The sequence below is a fragment of the Heterodontus francisci genome, chromosome 2 (assembly GCF_036365525.1).
Source record: "Heterodontus francisci isolate sHetFra1 chromosome 2, sHetFra1.hap1, whole genome shotgun sequence".
Lineage (NCBI taxonomy): Eukaryota > Metazoa > Chordata > Chondrichthyes > Heterodontiformes > Heterodontidae > Heterodontus > Heterodontus francisci.
Window position 1 is genome coordinate 108,472,737 of NC_090372.1, and position 16,853 is coordinate 108,489,589.

At 38.5% G+C, this 16,853-nt stretch overlaps 1 protein-coding gene across 2 annotated transcripts in view; it reads right to left on the bottom strand.

Annotated features, from left to right (window-relative positions):
* The window catches only part of tmem106ba (transmembrane protein 106Ba), a 33,984-nt gene that overhangs the window by 5,512 nt on the left and 11,619 nt on the right, over positions 1 to 16,853 (bottom strand). For both annotated transcript variants that reach the window (XM_068009576.1, XM_068009571.1), the window contains exons 2-6: positions 14,692 to 14,917; positions 9,968 to 10,031; positions 5,006 to 5,165; positions 2,413 to 2,553; positions 1,916 to 1,965 (exon numbers count right to left, since the gene is read on the bottom strand). In XM_068009576.1, coding sequence (XP_067865677.1) covers positions 1,916 to 1,965; positions 2,413 to 2,553; positions 5,006 to 5,165; positions 9,968 to 10,031; positions 14,692 to 14,911 — 635 coding nt within the window. In that variant the 5' untranslated portion in view covers positions 14,912 to 14,917. The remainder of the gene's footprint in view (positions 1 to 1,915; positions 1,966 to 2,412; positions 2,554 to 5,005; positions 5,166 to 9,967; positions 10,032 to 14,691; positions 14,918 to 16,853) is intronic.

Below are 16,853 nucleotides of genomic sequence, written 5' to 3' on the forward strand. Positions count from 1 at the left end.
GGTGCATTGTGGAGAATTTTGGGCGTTAAACTTTAGGAAGGATGTCAAGGCCTTAGAGAGGGCGCAGAGGAGATATACTAGAATGATACCAGGGATGAAAGACTTCAGTTATGTGGAAACAGAGAAACTGTTTTTTTTCCCCTCACTAGAGCAGACACAGTTAAGATGAGATGTGGTAGAAGTGTTCAAAATCATTAAAAGTTTTGATAGAGTAAATGAGAAAATTTCCAGTGGCAGAAAGGTCAGTAAGCTGAGGATCCAGATTTAAGGTAATTTGACAGAAGAACCAGAGGTGATAAGAAAAAAAGTAAAATTTATGCAGCACATTAGGATCTAGAATGCACCGTTGAAAAGGGCGGCAGAAGCAGATTCAACAATAATTTTCAAAAGGGAATTGATTAAATACTTAGAGGAAAAATTGCAGGGCCATGGGGAAAGAGAAAGGGAGAGGGACGAATGGTGTAAGCTTTTCAAAGAGCCAGCACAGGCATGAAGGGCCCAATGGTCTCATTCTGTATCATTCTATGCGAAGATATAAAAATACCAAATGGACTAAATATAGAATATGAAAGCCAAAAAGTAATGACAAGCCGTTAATAAACTTTAAGACCTCAGTTAAAGTACTGTGTTCAGTATTGTGCTCCACACTATAGCAAGGAAATTGAGACTTTACATCAGGTACAATGCAGATGCACTAGAATGCAGCCTGGTTATGAAAAAATAAAAATACAAGACTGGAAAATTTGTAGTTTTTATAAAAAATAGAACATGCAGATTATGGGGAAATAATAGGAGCATATAAAATTAAGATGAAATAAGGTAGATAGAAGCAGACTGTTTAAAGCAGTTGAGATGTCTAGAACTAGCAGCCATGGATACACAATTAAATGCAAGAGATTTAGCACAGGGAGCAAAATAAACTTAACAGAGAAAGTTGAGACTGTGCAATTCATTTCAAGGATTAGCAGTTAAGGCATTCAGGATTAGAGATTGGATAGGTCGAAGGGGAAAATAAAGGGGGAGAAGAGAGCAATTCAATGTGATTAGGACCATTAGCTCATATGGAAGATTTTGCTGACACGGTTACACCAAATGGCTTGTTTCTACATTGCACAGAAATATGTAGAAGTTGAAAGAGAGCTAACAATCTTGGTAGACTCAACACTCAATGTGTCTGCTTAATGCAGAACGAAAATCAAAGCCAACAGAATGTTTAATTATAGAGCCAGAACAGTACAAGTCAAGGTAAGTCGTGATCTAGTCAGACCATACCTTGAATACCATGTTCAATTCCAGTCACTAAAAAACACGTACAAAGAGTCATGAGGCAGATCCTTAGTGTGACGGTCTTAGATGAGGAAAGATTGAGGAGACTCGCGCTTTTCAGTCTGAGAAGGAGGCATCCAAGAGGTGATCTTATAATAAACTACCTTAAGTTAACCCAGATGACTAAATGGGGGGTAGGATAAAGGGTCACTGGTCCAAACAATTGAAGTTAATTTTAGGACCGATATCAAAGTTATTCTGCATACAGACAATGCTCAACACTTGTAATGGATTCTGGTATAGTGGTCATGACAAAAACCTGAGGACCATTAAGAATTCTACTAGCATGCAAGCCAAATCAAGAACCAAAAGGACTTCAGGAAACCACATCACAAACTGTACTCCAAATTCCTTTAATGAACTTAGCATTTTTCAGACTTAAATCATGAGTTGACTGGGAAAGTAATTATCTGCATGATGCAATTTGCTTTATATACATTTCAACTGCATCAGTGCTTCAAGTATGCAAAATTCTCATCTCATTTAGACTTTAGATTGAGCAAAGTGTAATGTTTCTGTTTGTCAAATTATATAAATAAGTCGATTGAAACAGACAAGTTTTAGTGCATTTACATGAAATGTTACTCACTACATGTAGTTCATTTGATCTCCTATTACAGTATGAACAGAATAGTCGATCTGCAAAAGAAAGTAAATTACTTAAAATGTATGTTAGATACAGCATAAAACTCTTCTACACTTTGCTTGATACAGAAAGAAAAATATTCCATTCTGCCATACCTTGAGTGCAGATCTTCAAGTTAGAAAATTACTTTAGACAATGGATTCAAATAGTACAGCAACAGATCCCACATAATATAGTTATTCTATTCTTGTTACAAAAGAAAGCAGAATATATAGAAATGTTTTGCCAGGGAAAGGATGGTGGCCATCTTTGTTGTCATGCAAATTAATGGCCATTCAGAACATAGACACAATTGGGAATTCCTTAGAGACCAGTAAAGCCACATCTCATTTAGGGAAATGATCACCCACAGCAATTCCATTTCTTTCATCTTTGATTCCAGAAAGAAAGAATACGCTGAAGCAAATTTCAAAAGGAGAAATAGCCCTACTAAAGATTACCTGCTTCATGTCTAGAGGTCCAATTTTCGTAATATTGCTTATTCGTGATTTTCCAATAACTGTTTTCGAAAATTGCACTTGAGCACTAATGTTTGCCACATTCACTGAATAGAAGTTGTTATTAGTAATATTTAAAGTGCTCTGCAAAGAATAGAACAATGGTTAGAATGTAAACACAATTTCACTGCAACACATTGTTATACCATACAAAACTATTGCAACACAACTTTGCATTTTTGTGACAGAACAACTCTTAGCATTTTATCTTGTTTCAGCTTTTCCTGGAATGAGATTTTGAATTGCACAGCTTTAATCATGGTACTTGAAATTGTAATTTCCTTTCTTTGTCAGAGGGATTGGCGGGGGGGGGGGGGGGGGCGTGGAGAAAGAGGGAAAAGGGTGGGGGGGCATGCAGAGGAAGGGACAAGACTCCCGATGGAATCAGTGGTTACAAAGCTTGTTTTTTTTTTAAGACCCTAACAGAGAGGGAAATTAGAGCTGAAACAGAAAGAGAAGCTGGAAAAACGACTTCAGGTTTCTGGGGAAACTGACAGTGGCTCGAACCAGATAGGAGGAGATAGAGTCCTCCCCAGACCAGGCAGGAGTGGAAGCAAGCAGGCAAAAGTGAATACTGAATCCAGGAGCTGTTTCTGTTATTTAAAGTAACCAACTAATCCGACCCAGCCATACAGTGCACAGGTTGACACTGAAGGACTCTGATAAAGGGAAGACTGTTAAATCCATGCCATCACTGCTGTGAGCAGAACTGAGGAGGTTCTGGAGAAGTGCGTCTTGTGGTGAAGACGGTACTCGTGGAGTTTGAATTGAGGGGGAACAGCTGTCATAAGAACAGCAGTTAAATCCATGAAGAAAGGAGCTGAAAATCTACCTGAGGAACAAGTTGTGAAGAGACCATGTGACTGTAACTATTGCTACATATGCTGGGTGGACTACCATGGGCGAGACCCATCTCTGTTGTATCTGATAGTTAAAGGTGTAATATATAGACAGTGATCTGTCGGTTGCGTCATGTTTAATTTGTTGTTTTACTTTGTGTGTTCAAGTAAAATTGATAAAAGTGAAATCTTGTTCATTTGGTTTGGTTTCCTAAATTGGAGTCAATTGGTGGATCTGATTCTTTTCATTTGTTGGTGGTCTCCACCGGGATTGTGATGCAGTACCAATTCACATAATCAGAAAGGTCCAGAATTAAATTGCACGTGCATATGGTGCAAGGTTATGCAATAGGTTGCCTGGATTCAGCCCTCCTAGGCTTAGAAAAAAAAAAAGAGGAAAAAAATCTACCCAAAACTACTCCCGATTGTTATTCAGTGACCTTTGATGCAAGTGTAAAGCAAGTTTAGTCCTAGTAGTAGGCCATTGTGGGTAAAAGAAATTCAAGAACACAGAGGAAGCAAAGTAACTCCAGGGATAACTGACAGATGAAACCAAAATTGATGGTATTTAGATAGTAAACATATTATCTGCAAATAGGGATTAAGCCACAAATCCAAGAAAATCCTTCTGCTCTCCCCTCCTTAAATAAAGATTTCAAGGACCACCAAATGCAATCAGGCAGCACTGACAACCAGAATAAGCAGACAATGTAATTGCCCAGCACCAATAACAAAGGTTGCATTGGAACAAAACCCAAGGCTAGTACCAATACCAACCAATAAGTTGCTTATTTCAACATAAACCATCAAACTGTCAGCAAAAGGTATGGCCTAGATTCTACAGGAGGATATTCTGTCCCACCTCCCAATTTTCCCTTTAAGTGAGAGCACGGAAGAGAAAGGAGATTGGGGTGAGGTATTGTTTGGGAGCTTCAGGTAGCCTGGGTGAAATACTAGTTCAGTTTGGACAGGGAAGTTTAAAAATAATGCAGATATCATCTAATGATGTTAGCCACCCATTTACTCCATCACAACAGTGATGAATGCCAACAAATCAAGGACAGATTTTGGAACAAACACCAGTTGAGGCCATTGTAACACAATCAGTCAACAGATTATAAACAACTTTGGAAGAAGTCTGAGACAACGTCTTTGCCCTTGAACATAAAAAGGTAATGCTCTAGCATTTCACAGCACTGGAGCCTTCCAAACCCAAGTCAAAGGGCAAGATGTAAAGAAAAGCATGACAGTGATCAAGAGCTTAATTCTTCCAACCACTAATACAAAAAGGATAGAGATCCTATCTCAACTAGCAATCAAGACAAATTGGACTGTGCTTATTTTCCTATCCTAAAGGAAACCAAGAAGGACGGTAGACCCTAATTAAAGATGCCCGGAATAAAGCTATCCTGTCCTCGATGAAAACATTCGGAGATCATGGAAGTAAAATCTTTTGGTAGGTATTCAGAACATTAAGCTTACATTATCTATTAAGGAACACAAATTTAAGTGCAAGCAGTAACAGCTTGATCAAAAGGCTCTTTTCTTGAAATTGCATGGATCAGTCAAGATACTTCTCATTTAAAGAACTACCTGTATTAACATAAAAAATGCATCAAAAGTACCATATACTATCCTTTTCTTTAAAAAGAGATTTTGTTAATCAACTTTCACCAATTTAGCAGTTCAGGGCTTACCGTGATATTGAGATAAACTACCCGGTTGACTTGGTCATAACTGACATAAATGGACTTTACACCAACGTAACTCACATCAATAGATCGTGGGAAGAGGAAAAATACTGCTAGCCCAGAAAGCAGCAAACAAAGAATTACTGATGAGGTCACATACAGTTTTCTGCAAAATACAAGAATTTAATTAAGAAAACAGCACATATAATGTAATGTTCATCAGTTAGATTAAATTAAGTGAAAGGTCAGTATTCTGATAGCTTTATTGATTGCTGATATAACAGCATTGATATACTGGATCTATCAATCAGCCAGTGCTCAATTGTTGATTGGCTCCCCCATTCTTTGGGTCATGTATTTGTCTATAAATATATATAAAATTTGGTTTCATTGAAATCTCAAAGAACCTGCAGTAACTGTTATCCTGCAATTGCACAATCTTGCCACTGAATTTCCAAAAATTACTTAAAATGCTTTCAAAAAGCTTTTTTGTTCATTTATATCGTGTCAGCAAGTGAAATGTCTTATGCCCAAAATAATGATTTAAACATTTAAAAAAGTTATAAAAACAATTCATAACAAGTTAATTTATCTACTTTCCTGCGCTTAAAATGCTTTCTTTAAAATTTTACTTGAAAGCCTCAGCCTCTCCCAAAAGCCTCGGCTTTGACTTGGCATTTTGCTCAGAATGACGACTGAGCTGGATCTGTATTTTGCAGTCTTAGTAGGTACTACGTGCCTAAGGTTCCCCGAATGCATCAGTACTGAATTGAAGAATTTACACAAATCAAACTGTCCATCCCTTGAACTCCAACAAAAATATATCTGGACGACTTCCAGTGGCAAGAGCTCCAGAAAGAGACACCAGGTGCTGCCTTAAGTCACTGTCAGCAAATGCAAGTCAACTATTATTAACTATTAATAGGGACATAGAGTACAAGAGCAAGGAAGTTATATTGAACTTGTATCAGACACTAGTTCGGCCTCAACTGGAGTATTGTATCCAATGCTGGGTGCTGCACTTGAGGAAAGATGTGACGGCATTGGAGTACAGAAAAGATTCACGAGAATGGTTCCAGGGATGAGGAATTTCAGTTATGAAGATAGATTGAAGAAGTTAGGACTGTTTTCCTTGGAGAAGAGAAGGCTGAGAGGTGATTTGATAGAGGTCTTCAAAATCATGAGGGGTCTGGACAGAGTAGATGGAGAGAAATTGCTCCCACTCGTGAAAGGATCGAGAACGAGAGGGCACAGATTTAAAGTATTTGGTAAGTGAAGCAAAAGTGACATGAGGAAAAACTTTTTCACGCAGCAAGTGGTTAAGGTCGAGAATGCGCTGTCTGAGAACGTGGTGGAGGCAGGTTCAATTGAAGCATTCAAAATGGAATTAGTTACATGAAAAAGAATGTGCAGGATTATGGGGAGAAGACAGGGGAATGGAACTGAGGGAGTTGCTCTTTCAGACAGTCAATGTGGACATGGGCCAAGTGGCCTCCTTTTGCACTGTAATTCTGAGATTCTGCGTCACACAAGAAAGTTGCCAGAAAGCAGGTGCGAGTACCCTCAAAACCCGAGCTGTTATTCAGCATACCACACTGACCTTCGCCCCCTATATCCAAGGTCTAGGCTTGAATCTGACCACAAGATTCCAGTCATATGACAGAAAACCCTCCCAGTAGCCTTCTCAATCAATCTCCATTCAGGCTGGCAAAATCAGAAAACAACAGCTAAGCTACCAGTTCCCACCACTCCCATTGACTTCAAAATAATCCCTAGTTTCAACAGATCAGTGACTGAGGTGCTAGCTCTGTCCGCTGATGCGCCTGTTGCAGCAGTGGTCCATAACAGGACTCCACAGCTTTGGAAATCGATCTGTCAATATCCTTCTAACAGTCCTAGTGACTCTCCCTTATCTCTCAAACAGTCCCATCCCATTGATCTAATCACTCACTAGACCATCAAGAGGCCTGAAATCAGTTTAGCTCAACATGCCTGCCTCCCCTCCCCATGAACAAGATAAAGTGCTGCTTCCAATAACTACCCCATCCCATGAAAAAAAGAGTTTAAGCACAAGACTCTTCAAACAAGTACCATAGGAGAATTCAGACTCCAGCGTCCAGCTGACCAAAGTCTACAAACTGCCTGGTATTCTCAAGAGCAACAATAACAATACTAACCTCAATGCCATCCAAAGGACCTACAGCTTCAGGGAACATATTTTCAAACAGTGATAAAACCATTACAGCATAGCTCCCAATCACAAGATTCAGGCCACAATCGTACAGAGTTCTTGAAATTCCAAAATACTAGCTTGCAGGTGAAGTCCAAGATGGAAACTGCAAAGCCATTCCTTGAAAGTGGTGAAAAGGCAAAATACTTATTAAGAAGATATAAAGAAATAGCTAAAAGTGGATAAGGTAGGGACATTGCCCAACAGGGGCACTGAGATACCTTTGTAGCTATTTCCCATCACTACCAATAGTGAAGTCATCTGGTCGGTATCATCCTACTTCACAGATGCTCGCACATTTGTTTCTCCAACTGATGATGGAGCCTTCAGGCTGTCTTGGTCACACAATGAATGTTCTAAAACTCCAAGCCTTGCTACCATGCTCCCCTCCTTCAACAGGTTATTTAAAATGTACCTCTTCAACCATGCCTCAGTCAACTCACATTTCCCACTATTACTCAGCATTAAATTTCACTTCTGTGAAGCATTTTGGATGTATTACATTAAAAACATGCTATAAAAATTCAGAGAAAAGGATAAAATATAAGAAATGTACATTAAGTGCTTCAAAGTCTGTAAAGATTAGACAGATTAACAGTAGTGGTTCACAGGTCAGACATTTTATTTACGACACTTTAGAATTGATAACATTTTAATTCATAATAAAAAGCAGTTATAGGATGATCCTAGCTCTTATGAATGTGTTTATTCAGTCCTGACTATTGTCATGTTCAGTAATGGCATGTCCCACACAACTTTAAACACGAACTGTATCCACCATAAAATCTTCTAGAACTGAATTTTCCTTTTGTTTCAAAATGAACTATAATGGACATTAAAAAATAGGCATAGGCTCCAAAGAGGGTTGTCAAAGGTCAGCTGACCTGAACTGTGTTTTCAAAAACTGACACTATCAAAAATGCCCCGTCCTGAAACCATTAGGAGACATTCCTGAATTGAATGCCTTTCCCCTGAAACAAAGAATGCGATTGTCTTAACCTTCCTCAGGATGACTGTCTTAGAACAATAAACCAGATGGAGCTAATCAAATTAGATCCTTACCATACTTGAAAAGAAACGGTGAAATGTTACATGGCGGGCCAGCCATGTTGGTCTCCTTTTAAAAATCTTTAAAATACCGACTGCAGGAAAAAGCAGCAAGCAGTCAAGGCAGTACCATCGCGCCTTCAAATAACTGGAGGCTGTTACATCTGAAGGTATCTGCACCTGTTCCTTTTCAAGGTCAGCCGTACAGAAAACTGACCTCTTAGTAATGAGACTACAAGCAACTAACTTTATGACCTGCTGAAAATCCAGCTCTTCGAGAGAATCCTGCAGCGATTTCGATAAATGACTCCGGCCATTAAATCCACCTAACTACACTTCAGGAGTGAAAACGCCTTCTTCACTGGGCCCACAACGCATGCCTTCCCCCGCCCCCCTCACCCCAAGATGAACCAAATCACGTAACTTACAAACTATCCCTTTGTTTGCAATTTGTAAAAGTGCACCATCATTTTAACGGCTTTCTTTCTAGAGTGTGAGAGTGGTGATTGAGTGATGTAGCATTAGACTTTCGGGGCGAATGCGTGAATAAAAATAGTCTTAAACCCACAAAAAGCATGCTGCTGGTTATTCAAATTGACCATACACTCAGGTGTTAAGAAACACACATATCTTCCTTGTCAAAGATACACTGATTACAGATGGTAAAGGGAAAGAACTGAGGTTTCAGTTCTCTCTCAATTCTGTCCGTAACACTTTAGAAAAAGTAACCTAGTTATCTGCTTGTGCAATATTAAATTCATACTCAGTGGAAATTCCACTGCTATTGTTTAACTTGTGCAGTAAATTGCATTTCCAAATCTGTAATTAGACAAAGCAATTTTGAGTCAATAATTCCAAAAATTTTGAAAGTAAATGTTAAAATAAGCAACAAATACTACTCTCCTGCACAACACAAACTCAAGTCTTAACAGAAAGCAGCTTTTGTTACATTTCTAGTTGATCAGAATAATTCAATGAACGCATAACATAAGCCATCAACATACAACTCATGCAACCTAGATTCCTTTCATAGGAAATGTTAGTGAATACCACAAAATGTTTTGCTTTACTAGCTCCCAAGCTTAAATCATCAGTCTATGTTGATTTGGCTGATTTTGATCAAATCTGCAGCAAGGTGAATTGGCTTCAATGCCATGAGGTTAGAGTGGAAACTTGCATATGATTCTTAAGAGATCACAGTACAGCAAGTCATGCTGAAAGTGTCAGCAATGATGCCCCCATGTAAGAATACGCTACCTGCACTGTTGTTTAAACAAGAATGATGCTACTTAGAGATTATGGACAATGGACACCCATATAACCATACTCCAGTTTTAAAAAAACTCAAGATTGTGAGGGAAGTAAGAAAATTGGCAAGAAAAATAAATTAGCTTGTTGACTACAGGTCACAGGAATGTGTCAGCCAGGCTCATATGATTCTACTCCGATACTTATTGGGACATAGGTCATCGTGGTTTACTGACAGATGTGCAAATCTGAAGTCCTATCTCAAACAAAAGCATTACTATTTTTCTTAAACTTAGCAAAAAAGCATGAACTCCAAAAGACAATGATGTAGGACACACATTTAAAATCCTATTTGGGAAATTATAATTCAAAATAGAGCTTTACACAAATTCATGATAGCCATGCATAACCCAAGCTCTATTTAATTTTTTAACAGAACCTACGTTCGTCTTGGTCTCAGTCTCTGATCACTATAAGGAATCAAGGCCACAAGCTGGTTTTCTTGACCTAAATGAACAAAAAGCAAACATTTAATTCATTACTTTCTTTAAAAACCAAATGATACCTATTCAAAGGAGGAAAGGCTACTTAAAGTGCTTCCTTAACTACATGCTAATTTATTATTTTTTTTAAAGATACTATTCCTAGTTAGCAGCAATTTCATACACTACTTTGGAGAGCAACTTGGAAGTGCCCAAACTGGGAACAGTTAGTATAATTTGATTAATTTTATTTCAGATCAGCCCTTCAGTCTCAGTACAAAGCATTTTATGATTGTTTTTAAAGTATTACATTTCAGATCATCCATTTTAAAGATATTACATTACATTCCTCTACTACAACTTGTATTGAAACTCACCCAATTTATAACAGTAAACCTGTCAAGGTCATTTGTGAGCTAGTCCCAGAAAATTACCACCAAGTCTGCTGAATATTAATAAAACCCCAAGTAGTTCACTAATGCTCTTCAGGAATGCATCTGCCATCCCTACCTAATCAGTCTAAACAAAATTCCAACATCACACTACACGGTTGGCCTAAATGCCCTCAGGGCAACCAGGGAAAGTCAATAAATATAGCCATTCCAGTACTGTACACAGCCCAAAAATTAAAGCTTTATACAAGTACCTGACTACATCTGGAGACATCCCAAAGCACTCCTAAAACCAAGGGATTACCTTTGAAATGCAGTCCCTATTGGCACAAACAGCATCCAATTTCCATTCAGCTTGGTACACAACAGCAATATATAAAGTGTCTAGTTAGTTTAATTTTGTTTGCATTGTTGAGGAATAAATATCGGCTAGATCAACAACAAAACTGCTGAGAACCCGATTTTTGTTAGCGGTAAAGAAAAAAAAGACAGTCACAATGCAACTGTAACCATTATCTCTCAATACTGTTCAGGCAGTCAAAAAGCTATTTCGAAATATCAACTACCAACCTTTGCACAAAACAGCCCAACAAAAATCACAACTTGTCCCAGAAGCACATTTCCAAATATTTCTTGTGGAAGGAGTCAGATTCAAGTATTCTTAGCTTCCCCTCTAACAATGCAGTATGGCTAATTCCTACAAGCTCACTCACTACAAGTATTTCTTCGAAAGCAATTGCCAGGAAGTCTTAGCTTGTTTGGCATCCAATGAAGTAAAGCTTTCCAAGTACTGTTCAGAATTATTTGACACAAGTATTGTGCATCCACATCTATATTGGATCCTTCTCAAAACCCTAATAATTTAATTGTACATAGGTTTGATGTTAAAGCCATTAAGCTCATTTCATGAAATACATGAATACTTGTAAAAATCAATAAATCCAGTTACCATATTTTGACATTGGACATCCTAAATGTTAAAACTTAAAATTAATTTACTACTGCAGCTTCATACTTGTACAAATTGAAAGTTGGAGCTATGAAGAAAGATTGGATAGACTAGGGTTGTTTTCCTTAAACAGAGGAGGCTGAGAGGTGACTTAATTGAGGTGTACAAAATTATGAGGGGCCTAGATAGAATAGACAGGAAGGACCTGTTTCCCCTAGCAAAGAGGTCAATTACCAGTGGGCACAGATTTAAGGTGACTGGTTGAAGGATTAGAGGGGACACAAGGAAAAACTTTTTCACCCAGAGGGTGGTGGGTGTCTGGAATTCACTGCCAGGAATGGTGGTGGAGGCAGAAACCCTCAATTCTTTTAAAAGGTACCTGACATGCACCTGAAGTGCTGTAACCTGCAAGGCTATGGACCAGCTGTTGGAAAGTGGAATGAGATTGGGCAGCTAGTTTTTTTTCCAGCTGGCACGGACATAATGGACTGAATGGCTTCCTTCTGTGCTGTAATTTTACTATGGTTCTTTAAATCTTATCCATCTTCATAGACTATAACAAAATTCCCCAAAAAATGTAAACGCAATTTTTTCCATTTGCTACCAGTTTCCATCTTCCTTTTCATGAGCCTTAAGTATGCAGTAAAACTATGACTGGACTGAACTTTCTTTCCTTTCATTGTTCAGTTTCCCTATGACCAAGGTTCCTCATGCCAAAGCCTTAGGAACTGCCTATACTTAAAACATTCATCACCTAACCACAACTTTTACCAGTTCGGAACCTATCTTAATAAATTTATCTTTTATTTAAAGCAATATTAAACATCCACAATTACTCCTTTGGTTATTGCTGGCCAGTACATTCCACAAATGCTGGGTGAAGGTACATATAAACATAAGCTAATGTTACATAGTCTAAATGCTGATCCCAAATTTAATCCTCAGAAAGAAGCCACTGGCCAAAGTAGAGAGGTGGCTGTACAGGCAGGCAGGCAGGCAGGCAGAGATCCATCTATCCACCTTTACACCCAAAGATGGTCAAATTTCACCTGAGGTGGGTCTTGTGTTCCCATGACAAGTTTAACATGGTATATTAAGATGTTAATAGCAATTTCAGCATAAATAACACAATCTCTTACCCTGTAAAAGTAATGGTTTATTCATATCAGCTTAATGCATTTTTGACAATTTATTAAACATCTTAAGTTTCAGCAGGAAATTGTGTTTAATTGAACTGTTTTTACATTTGAAATAAAAATTGTTAAGCACAGTTAATTATATAGTATTGAATATATTCTTGTTGACTTCAAAAAGGACATTCCTGGATAACTGTTTTAGTTGTCCAATTTCTTTCTGAAGCTTAAAATTGGGATCAGAGATTAGACTATGTAACATTGGCGTATGTTAAATGCATGACTATTTGATTCCAAAAAAAAGTGTCAGATCGACAAAAAGAGAAAGCGATTGCAGTGTAATTAAGGAATTATTCAAAACAGTTTTGACCTTTACTGGAAAGATTAAATTAACACCTTACAGGCTTTGGTCATCAGCTGTGTGGAACTGTATTGGATGTCAGCTTGGTTTGCTCTGCAGCATCTTGCCTCTGAATCAGAAGGCTGTGGGTTCAAGCCCCACTCCAGAGACTTGAGCACATAATCTTGGCTGACACTTCCAAGTTGGTAGTGCTAAATCATCAGAAGCGCTGTTTTTGGGAGATGATAAACCTAGGCCATGGCGCCTATTCAGATGGGCACAAAGGATCTTATGGCACAATACAGAAAAGAGTGTGGTGTTCTCAGTGGCCTAGCCAAGACTCATCCCTCTACCTACACCATCAAAAAAGATTAATTGGCCATCTCTCTTATTAGCTTATCGTGGAACTTTGCTGTGTGCAAAATGGCTAGTGCATCAATGACTACAACTTGAAAGTAATTTGTTTATTGCAAAACCCTTTACAATGCAAAAGGTGCTATATAAATGACAGTTCTTTTCAAACAAAATGAAAACCAGACATCTGAAGTTTGAAATGTGGCATTTCCTACCTTGAGTGATTTCAAAGCATGCAGCACCTGCTGAGTTGTTGAATATATTCAAGGCTGAGATAGTCAGATTTTTGAACTATAGGGGAGTCAAGGGTTATGAGGAACAGGCAAGAAAGTGGAGTTGGGGTCAAAATCAGATCAAACCATAATCTTATTCAATAGCAGAGCAGGCTCGAGAAGCCTTATGACCTACTCATGCTCCTATTTCTTGTACTGGCTGTGATATTCTCCAATGTCTGATAAAGGTGTCTACATGCCAGCAAAAGCTAAAGAACATTAGTTCAGACTTGTTAATACAGAAGCACTTTTCCGTAGTAATAAATAATTTCAGAACTATTTTATCCCTAGTGCATTTTATTCACTGATGGTACTAATTTTCCAGACAAAAGGACGATAAATTGGAAAACTCAGATTGACTATAAGCAAAACTCTCAAATTATACTCATTTAAAATGGATTGAATGTGTACAAACCAATGCCAATTTAAGAACATACCCAAATTTAAAACATCTGTGTGGTATACCTTCAATGCAGTGCAAAAGAAATTTGTCATTAAAGTATAGAGGGAGCCCTGAAAAGCAGGATGGCTATAACACCATTCTTCTAAGCTTATAACATTTTTAAAAAACTAGTCATGGTGATCTCATTGAAACATACAAGATTCTAAAGGAGCTGGATAGGGTAGGCACCGCTGATCGGGGAATCTAAAACACGGGGCCACAGTCTCCGGATAAGGGGCTGATCATTTGGACTGAGATGAAGAGAAATTACTTCAGTCAAAGGGTTGTGAATCTTTGCAATTCTGTACGCCAGAGGGTTGTGGGTGCTCCATCGTTGAATACATTTAAAGCTGGAATAGACAGACTTTTGGTCTTTAATGGAATCAAGGGGTATGGCCAGCGGGCAGGAAAGTGGATTGAATCCCAAGATCAACCATGATTGTTTTGAATGGCGGAGCAGGCTCGATGGGCCATATGGTCTACCCCTGCTCCTATTTCTAGTGTCACTAAAATATGACAAGTGAACGTTAGGACTGCAATTTGAGATGGTCAATTCTATCGCAGCTTACAGTTTAAAAAAAAGATTAAATATCTACTATCGAACTGTAGCATTAAGTTCCAGAGACAGATATGCACAAGCAATCACCAAGCAGAATTAGAGCCCTTAGTTACTACTAAGGTGAACTGCTGCACTTTATAAAATACTTGTCCAGTATACATCAGTAGACAAATTCTATAGTAGTTAAATGAAAGTCTCTAAAATATGAGAGAAACTATCAGTGAAAATATTCAAAAATACCCACCTCTTGGAATTCTTCCTGTTCCTTGGCACGTTGGACAGGTAACACTGTCTCGACCTGTGAATTCCACATATGGAAACTGGGAAACATCCCCATTTCTACTAGAGTCTTCATCGTGATTGGCTGAAATATCCAGCTTATCCCTGTCCATTACTGATGTGCAGGACTCATGGCCTTCACTCATGGGTTTGTGCAGTGATAAGCGCGATAGATTTTCCCCCATGGTTCACTTTTGGAGGAAAATAAAAGGCAATTATTAACTTATACATGGAACAGAGAAACTACCTGTAAATCCAGTAGAAAACAATCTTCATTTGTATCTCTCTAATTGAACCTACAGTTGAAGAATAATTGATGTTACATCAGAATGAATTTGTGAAAACACAAAAGCAGAGGCATCATGACTATGGGTGATAATCAAGACAGCTGTTTCACTAAAGCAATATTAAATATGGAACATACTCAGACTGCTCATTTATTGGTTTGAAAACAGTCACAAACTTTAGCTAAGACAGAGCAATTAGATAAAAAGTCTCAAAATATAGCACCCTCGGCAGAATTCTTCCCATACCACCTTTTCCTCTTGGCACCTTTTGCTAGTTTCCCCCATTGTATTAATGATATAGATGAGGGAATTAAATGTAATATATCCAGGTTTGCAGAGGACACAAAGCTGAGTGGGAGTGAGAGCTGTGAGGAGGATGCAAAGAAGCTCCAGTGTGATTTGGACAGGTTGAGTGAGTGGGCAAATACATGGCAGATGCAGTATAACGTGGATAAGTATGAGGTTATCCACTTTGGTGGCAACAGAAAGGCAGATTATCTGAACGGCGATAGATTGGGAAAGGGGGAGGTGCAGTGAGACCTGGGTGTCCTTGTGCACCAGTCGCTGAAAGTAAGCATGCAGGTGCAGCAAGCAGTTAAGAAGGCAAATGGTATGTTGGCCTTCATAGCGAGAGGATTAGAGTACAGGAGCAAAGATGTCTTGCTGCAATTATACAAGGCCATGGCGAGATCACATCTGGAGTATTGTGTGCAGTTTTGGTCTCCTTATCTGAGGAAGGATATTCTTGCTATGGAGGGAGTGCAGCAAAGGTTTACCAGACCGATTCCTGGGATGGCAGGACTGACGTATGGAGAGAGATTGGGTTGATTAGGCTTGTATTTGCTAGAATTTCGCAGAATAAGGGGGGGAATCTCAGAAACCTACAAAATTCTTACACGACAGGACAGACTGGATGCGGGAAGGATGTTCCCAATGGTGGGGGAGTCCAGGGCCAGGGGTCACAGTCTAAGGATAAAGGGTAAGCCATTTAGGACTGAGATGAGGAGGGATTTCTTCACCCAGAGAGTGGTGAACCTGTGGAATTCTCTACCACAGAAAGCAGTTAAGGCCAAATTATTAAATATATTCAAGAAAGAGTTAGATATAGTTCTTAGGGATCAAGGGATACGGGGAGAAAGCGGGAACAGGGTACTGAGTTTGGATGATCAGCCATGATTGTATTGAATAGCGGTGCAGGCTCAAAGGGCTGAATGGCCTATTCCTGCTCCTATTTTCTATGTTTCTATGTAACGACTGCAGTCAACAAACTGATCTATCAGTATCTGGTCTTTTGATGTCAATGACCAATCCCACCCTCCTTATATGCACTTAATCCATATCCATTTTAATTATACTACTGCACATCTGAAGTGCACAGAAATTATTCAACTTGTTTGATTTTAGATCTTTAAGTAGATGGTTTTGGATAAACTCAAATCTCGTTTAATTGTTAATCAGCATGCATATCTTCACAAATTGCAAATCAATGGGGATTAAAAAAACTAGCGACAGGTTTCAAACTTGAATGTTGTCACATCAGGTACTGACCACCAATTTAAAACCTTAGCTGCCACTTGAACCTAATTTTTAAGTGGCTTGAGGTTTGGTTAGTCACCTAGGTATTGTGACAGCTTTTTGTGGAATCATCAAGCAGCACCTGAGAATTCAAAGCCTAAAGCAGTTAAAGAATTATTTTAAAGAATTTAAAATGCACATTTTTTAAATAAAAATAAAAAATCAGTCGTTTAGTACTTCTTATACAATATCGATTGAGATGTCCCCAAATCCTGGACAAATATGCTGCTGAATTCGATTGAAGTTTTTTTCTACAGAAATCTGC